General features: G+C 38.3%; 1 protein-coding gene across 2 annotated transcripts in view; it reads left to right on the top strand.

The window, feature by feature from the left end:
* MTUS1 (microtubule associated tumor suppressor 1) overlaps positions 1-8,456 on the top strand; it is a 212,743-nt gene that overhangs the window by 59,077 nt on the left and 145,210 nt on the right. For both annotated transcript variants that reach the window (XM_019526124.1, XM_019526123.1), the window contains exon 2: positions 3,638-5,962. In XM_019526124.1, coding sequence (XP_019381669.1) covers positions 3,845-5,962 — 2,118 coding nt within the window. In that variant the 5' untranslated portion in view covers positions 3,638-3,844. The remainder of the gene's footprint in view (positions 1-3,637; positions 5,963-8,456) is intronic.

The following is an 8,456-nucleotide window of genomic DNA, read 5'->3' as shown; positions in this document are numbered from 1 at the left end:
CTGTGTAGAACATCCTTTGGACTGTTATGACTGTAACACTCCAACCTTAAATTTACGTAAGTGAGCATTTGAATTGCAAAATAACTACATATGCAGTGTGATCTTAAATGATAAAATTGCTATTTTCAAATAAAACACATTAGTGAAACAGCTTTTTGGTGGAATATATAGACACTGAAGATATGCTTCCATCTTGTCAAACACTAATTATGCTTACACAATGGCCAGGTACAGACGTTACACACAAAACAGGATAAGTGCTTGGAAACCAGTCTATACCTATAACCAAACAGAAGTTCAGTGCCCATAGACTGGTTTTAAAAATAGCAGAACCCAGTCTAAAATAAACCTGGTATCAGACTTGATCTGTTTAGGCTAGACCTGTATATCTGTTTAGGTTAGACTTGTATTTATGAGGGAGAAAATATTTTCCCCATACTTGCAAGTAAAACTTAGTCATAAATTACCTCCTGTATCCTTGTAAAACTTGGATTTTGTGTAGCAGTTCTTAACAACTTACTGAGTGAACATAACTTTATTCTGTTCTTCTTGATTCTTCCATTAATCCTAGCCACCAGTTAAATTAGTACCTTTTTTCTTTTCTCTTTTGAAATGTAACTTTTTTTACAGCTCAGTAACATTTGTGCATGTTCTAACGCAGGCATTTTCAACCTTTTTTTGGTTGGTGTACCCCCAGTGGCCAGTCCAGAAGCAGGAAATCCCCCAGCTGCAGATAGATGAGTGTGGGGGGGGGGTCCCACACAGCAAAACTGGAAGCACCAACAGCAAAACTGAAAGTGCCCCCTGCTTCTCCATGCCAGTACCACGTACCCCCTGGGGGCTTCCTGTGTACCCCTGGTTGACAAGCCCTGCTCTAATGTAATTTACACTCTGAATTTGGTATAACTGAAAATCTGACTTTTGAAAAACTGATTTGTCAAATTCTTTTCCCCGTGTATATGCTTAGTCAGAGCAATATTTCCTTTCCTGAAATTCTATCTTGCTTAATGTGTATATGTGGTTTAGGAAAATACGAAATCCTTGAGCTCATGTAAATAAGACTTCATTCAAACATTAAGTGCTTCAGATGAGTTTGTGAACCAAAGCCTGGAATAACTTATTTGTTGGAAGCAGCAGAGATTAGACACTATGCTCTTAGGCCCCTGGTAGATGTTAATATAATGGCAGGAATGGGATCTGAGGAGTTCTTATGATCCATGTCATTGCATTTCTCAAGTGGTACTTTATTTCGTCTTTGCAATGGCAGGACATTGCTTTGCGTTTTGTGGTTGTACAAGAGGGCTGGCTGTTCATGCACTTCTAAGAACCGATTAGGCAAACGTTTGTAAAGGGTGGTTAAGGTAGGGTGTATCCTGCCTTCAGCAGAAGGTTAGACTAGATGACCTCCTAAGATCTTTTCCAGCCTGTGGCGATGCCTAGGGGGGTGTATGGGGGTGCATGTGCACCCCCTGAGGGCGCTGGTACACCCTCTGACAGCCAGCATTCTCTACTTAGGCCCTGGGGGGGAGCAGGCCAGGCAGGAGTGCTGGTGTCCCCACCGAGAGCGCCGGCTGCAGAGTGGGGGTGCCAGGAGAAGTGCCACTGGCACTTCTGAGTTAGCACGATCGGCCATGGGGGGGACCCCCCCCAGGTCGACATGATCGGTTCCCCCCATTGCTGACTGGGTGCTGGGGGGGGGGCAAATGCCCCCCGACTCAGGAGACACCAGTTGCCCTTGTTTCCAGCATTAGTCTTCTACGATTCTAAGTACTCGTGTGTAAATTCTCTGGTATAATAAAATGGACAATGTCACGGGGTAGGGGAGAGCTACGTGATTATTACAGCTATCAAGAAACATGCTTAACTGTCAGGACAAGAATGAGCAAGGTATACTTCTGCTTCAAATCAGCAAACCAGAGTGGCTTTTTTGGCATTGGTATAACCATGTGCCCTGTGTTTTGGCTTTCCATTCAGAGAAAGAATGGCTTGCGGTTAAAGTGCTGGACTGAGTCAGACTTGCTTCTTGTTTCCAATTCTGCTGTGGGCTTCTGTTACTGTATGTGATTCACTTACAGCTATCCACAGAGTTGCTATTTTTTCTCTTCTGTTTTGGTTGGTAAGCTATTAGCTGGTAGCCTGCGTGCATTGCCTAGCAGAGGATTTCTTAGACTGTGGGATGTTTCTTCCACTGGGAGGGTGGAAGGGGGTGGGGAAGGGAGAGGCAGGGGTTGGAAAACCTCCATTAGGGACATATGTAAATCATTGCAGCAGTCAGCATTTGCCCTCCACTACTTCAGTCACTGCCACCACTTCCTCTACTGCTTAATACTCCCCACTGCTATTGATTTTGGATTAGGGACAGGAATTGGACTAGGGGCAGGTGCAAAGGGAAGTGGCAGTGGCTGGAGAGAGAATGAGTGCTTGTGTGTGTTTGGAGGCGGGGAGGCCGGAGAACTGGTGGTAACTGAAATACAGGAGGTGTGACTTTACTACTGGAGAGGGGAGAACGTAGATCAACCAGGCTTAGGAAATGCTGGGCTCAACTAACACCAATCGCTTTGTCTTATATATTCAGCAGCTATATGAATTGTTAATGCTGTACTACATTTGTATTCTATTTAAACAGCTGATAAATTTTAAATCAAGAACACTGATGCTTTGTAAGTATGAGATGGCTTTAGAAAAACATTAACTAAATCCTGAACTATTGTGTTTCAAGTCCCACAGTGTAAGACTTTTTAAAACTTTGTTAGCAAATCCAACTTATTGTAACTCTTTAAAGATGCATCCAATCCCCCAGGATATATGTAAAGATGACATTTATCAACAGTGTTCTCTAAACTCAAGTCACTGTACACAGATGAATCGTCTGTTCTTTTTTTCTTTGTGTTGGTCTCTGGCAGTTCCTTTGCTTTAGTTGATGTTAAACTGCTTACACATCTTCATATCTATTTGTAACCTGCTTAATAATTTACTTCCCCTTCCATCCCCCACCCCCATCACAACTATGCATAATACAAAGTCTGCTTTATCAAGCTTCCAGGTGGGATTAGGAAAGTCAGGAGGAAGTATTCTGGGCTTTTTACTTGTCAGATTCCTCCAGAATCAAGTTGAAAGCCAGGTGACTGCAGCCTTGGAGTGTCCCAGGGCTGGGGCTAAAAATCACTTCATTATCAGCACTGTATCTGAATCAGTTCAAGACCTATTGCAGTGTCAAGTCTGGGACCAACAATCAGCAAGCTGTGCATGCTAAAATGATAGTAACATTACCATTCAAACTGTTCAGAACACACTAACTTCTATCCTGCACAGATTTTAATATGTACTAAGTGTCCCATGAGATGGCCCTAAGGAGTTACCTGATACTTGCCATTAGACCTTGTTTTTTAGTTTCAGTAAATTTCGACAAATTATGGACCAACTGAACTGCCAGACTTTAAGTTAAATGTAGGAAAGCTCCACAACTTGAGGCAGCAGTAGGGGTGAGAATTTAAGTCCATAATCTGATTTCTTCTCTTTTTGGTTATCACATAGCTCTAATTTTGTCTGGTAGGACTGAATATTTGCCTGATTGTGTTAAAATATCAAATGTCAAATTCTGGTTCACTTAACTGTTTCATGTCATCTTTAATTTTAGGATGCATAAGGAGTTGAAGGTTTTGAGTGCTGGTTGAAATACCTGAACAGCCTACAAGCAAAAAGAATAATACCCTGAATGGATGAGACTGAAACTGGACTATTTTGGAAGAGGACTTTTTTTATGTTTTGCAGTGTTCAGAAGAAGTTGTTCTCTAGGACTTTTAACAAATAAGATGACAAGAGTTTTTAAAATTTAAAACTCAAAATGAATGTTGAAAAAATAGGAGAAGAGGCAAGGAATGGTTTTCATTCTCCGTTACTTATCCAGGATGAAAATGGAAATAAAACTACATGCAATAAAACTAACCTGACCCCCTCAATGAATTGCACTACTGGTACAAACAGAAATTCAGTTAGTCAAAATAATAAAATTGAGCAAACAGAGGATGCTGATTTTAAAGATATGGGTGATATTAAAAGTATTTCTTTAAACCAACAATGTGTTGGAACACTTGATATACAAAAAACTCCTGGTGATTTTGTTAGTGTGAGCCCTGCCTTGTCAGATACAGGTGCCACTTGTGTGCCTTCTGTGGCTGAACATACTTGCCTATGTGTCTTGGACCATAACTTAAAGGAACCTACTAGATTCCAGAAAGATCACCTTGACCTAATAGGAAGGCAGGGTCAAAGTATTGAACAATTCATTCCTTGCAATTTTACTGATACAAACTTTACAATGCACCTTACCACTTCAGAACTAAACCAAAATGTTAACATCAAAGATGAAGCAGGTCATGCTAATATGACATTAGATTTTGCTAATGTTGATGCATCTCTTGCGATATCTAAAACCCTAGAAGAAACGAGAGAAAATGAACGTGAAGACATGTGTTTTACTCTGTGCATTTCTTCTGAGGATGTGATTGTGAGAAAAAGCTTTGATACAAATAGTCCTGAAAAACCTTTTAGTTCTTCAGTACTGGAAGCATCAGGGGGCCTAAATACAGCAAACAACATCTGTTCAGATTTGGCAATGTTACCTTCTGCTTCTTCAGGTGCCTGTGAACAGCCTTTGAAAGACACTAATTATGTTGATATAGCATCACAAAACAGAGAATCCTCCAAAAAAGAAATACAGCCTTTAAAGGTAGTTGGGGAATGGGTTGAACCTCATTGTAAGAGCTCGATATCACCAGAGTACGTTTGTATGTATGAAGATGCACCAACAAAGTATTTGCACAGCACGCCTGAACATAATAAAACTGACAAATGTCCTACTGAAATAGGAGTGAATTATTTGGCAAATGATTTATGTATCCTTCCAATACAGAGTTTTGATGAAAGCATAGAACAAAAGCAAGTTTTAAATGGAGCAAGTAAGCATATAACCAAAGAACAAAATGCCTTTAAAAATAGTGTTTTCCAGGATGTTGAAACCAAGTCAGTGGCATATGAATCAATACCAAAAAGTATAACAAAACCAGAAGGAACTGTTTCACCTGAGCTCAGATGTGAAGCAACATTTGTAGTCTTCAGTCCTGTAGTGTGTGAAAGCCATTCTACAGCATGTACTTCGACACCTATAGAAAAGTCAAAAAACACAACATTTTCTGTTTCAGAAGTTGGCAGCACCCCTTCTAAACTGGGAAAGAATGATACGGTAGTGAGAGAACATGGTAGAAGGACTTCACTTAAAAGTAGTTTAGGACAAATTGCAGGAAAACCGGCAAATGGATCTCCTACTACATTGATGGCAACCAAAACTAGGAAAATTGAGATTGTTAGCTTTCCAAAACCGAACTTCAAAAATGTTAAACCAAAAGTTATGTCCAGGCCTGTGATCCAGTCCAAAGAGAGTGCTTCATCAAAATCTTCGGGACTGCCTCAGCTATCTGCTACTTCCTCATCTTCACCAGCTTCTTCCCCAAAGCAATTGTCCTCCTCCATCAAAACTTTGAAAAAGAGAATCTATTTAGATTGTGATACTAAAGTTGCAACGCCATTGAATAAGCAACATATTCATAAACAAGTCTCTCCTAGCCAACTTGTATGTGCTGCAACTCATTCCAAAAATGCTTCCCACAGGCTTCCAAAAACACCTGCATTAAAGCAGAATCCAGAAGATGCTGATAAAGCAAGCTCTTCTAATTCTGCGTACTCCTCTGTTGCTGCTACAGCTGTAACATATGAACATAATTCAAAAGGGACATTAAGTGATAAAATGGAAAACACAAATGCATTGGCACGTCCATGTATCTCAAATGTCCATCAGACTTGGGTTGAAAATGAACAAAATCTCAATCTCGGAAGACTTTCAGAAACTGAGGCATTAAGAAGAGATGCAGTGAATGAAACATTTGAATTATCCTCTATGCCCCTGGTAAGCTGTGGAGTTTTTTTAAAATAACTAAAACTTAATATCCAAAATCTAGTTGATATTAAAAATCAAAACAAATCTCTAATATCTAAATTATCTAGATAGATTGATATATCTCATGATTTATGCTTGTATGCTTTAAACCTGGAGATCTGTTGAAAAGCAATGAATGGAAATTTTGGGGTGGATATTTATCTTAAAATGTCAACGCCATACACAACACGGTGCAGAGAAAAGGAGAAATATAGACTCATACTTACTTTAAGTTTACTAACTGGTTATTATTAAATTCACTTAAAAGAAAGCATTTGTCTGATAGTCTCATCCTTAATCCCATACTCCAGCATATTTTTTTTTTAAAAGGAAATAAGTGAAAGCCTGTCTAGAAAACTTTATGGCAAGCAAGATGTGGATTTTTCATAAGTACGACTGAATCTTTGTATATTCAAACTCAAAGTAAGGTTGTTCAGTTTGTTTCACTTAACCTTTCTAAAAGTAAATCCTGAATTTCATCAGGATGTTCAAATTCTTTCTTTCAATGGTTGATACCTGAACAGAACACAATACTTTAAATGAAAATTAACTTTGTCGTCTTTGATGCAGGTGAATTTCTCATTACAGAAACTCATTTTAAATTTTTTTTTAGTACAGTTGAACTTGGGGTAACAATTTACATTGGGTTTTTTGTTTTTTTTTTGTTATGGAACTGAAATATTCCACTGTTAACATACTTTCTGTAGTCACACTAGATAGTAGAGCAGGTGTTAAATTTCAGCTAAACTCTTAAGAAAAGCTTAATATTTCTAAACTTATTTTTAAAGATTAAAAAATGACTAGTTTGAATATCCAAGCTAAGCAAATGTACTCTGAAACGTAGTGGCTATGCCTTTCATTATCACTTCACCATTTTTGTGAAGGATTCCTTTTTAGAATTTGTCAGCCCAAATCTAATGGACTGACACAATTCTGCTGCTGAATAAATCCTAGGATATAAGTCAAAGCCTGGGAGCCAGAAATTGAGGTGCATGTTCCAGACCCTACCGGTGACATAACTAGCAATAATTCCATTTACTTTAGTGGGGGTAGGATATTTTGCCTACTGTTGCTTACTACTGAGCCAATAACCATAGAATAGCCTAGTCAAATTCATTTGGTCTTTTCCATTACACTAAACATCATTAAACTGAAACAACTCTTTGAAAGGTCTGCCAAATATGTCTAAAACTCTGTACTGTAGCAGTTCAAAATGGAACCCTTTATAGTTCAAAATGGAATTACCAAGGTAAACTTTGGGATTAAAAACAACCTAATATTTTAAATTTAAGTCTAAAATGCCATAATGTCATAAACAAAGACTACCTCTTTTGCTTTGCTCTGATTTTTGGTGGCTTCTAAGGGAAGATGGTGAGCCTTCCATCTATTTAATTGCCAAGGTGGAAGTCTCTGGCTTATTATTTCCGTTAAAATGTGAAAATCCCTTGGATTACATTGTTAAATGCTCTTTGCATAGAGCATTTAGAATATTGCACTGGAGTCTAAGTTCTTATCAAGGAAAATAATATCCCCTTTTTACTGAAGCCAATTCACTTTGGGAAAAGGGTTGTGGCTCAAATTGGAAGTGAAATTTGTGGCTCTAAATGTGTCCAAATTATTATGAATCTATTACCCCCCCCAAAATGGATAGGAGCATCTCTGGGTGCTGATATTAGAAATTATCTTATGGGGGCTTTTGAGATTCTCATTTCATTCTGCAATTAAAGTTTGACAGTATTACATCCATTTCTGAATCTAACAATCAACTCAGTTGGATGGGAAAAGGTTTCTGTCTGGGTAACTCCATGTGCATTCAAGAAAGAAAATAGCCCTCAATTGATTGCTGACTTACAATCCTACTTAGTTTCTTCGTTTGGATTTTAAAATGTCATAATCACAGTAGTAGAGCAACAGAGTACATTTAACTCAGCCCTTTTTAACTCACGTTCTTCTCAGTTCTGTAAACCATGTAAGTGACTTCTGGTGTTTCAAAATGTACAAAGTAAATCAAAGTACCTGAAAAAAGGGGGGTTGGGGGAGGGAGGGTTATTGGTATTCATGCCTAAAATTAAGCTTGTTAAACTTCTTGCTTTTATGAATAGATTTCATATAAGTGTCCATGGCTAATTTGGAATTAGTTTTATGTCCTTTCTCTCTTCCCTTTCCACACCCCCTCACTCTTGTGGGCTATACAATAGTTTCATGTATATGCTAAACTCTTAGTTGCAAAGGATATTGTTCATCTGTCTCTTCTCTCATGGATCAAATGACAGTAAGTATCTAACCAATGTCATTTTGACTAGTAACTTACTGATAATTGACACCAAAACGTATTTAGCTAGCAATAGACAACTTTGTTCCTAAAACAGAATTGTGTTTTACAGGTTTCTTCAGTTAAAGCTGGAGCAGCAAATAATTCACATATTGATCTTGCAATTAATTCTTGTAATGTAATGTAACAGGA

This window comes from Gavialis gangeticus, unplaced genomic scaffold (assembly GCF_001723915.1).
Source record: "Gavialis gangeticus isolate Ggan-Ray unplaced genomic scaffold, GavGan_comp1, whole genome shotgun sequence".
Classification (NCBI taxonomy): domain Eukaryota; kingdom Metazoa; phylum Chordata; order Crocodylia; family Gavialidae; genus Gavialis; species Gavialis gangeticus.
This window is presented reverse-complemented; position numbering and strand designations above follow the sequence as displayed.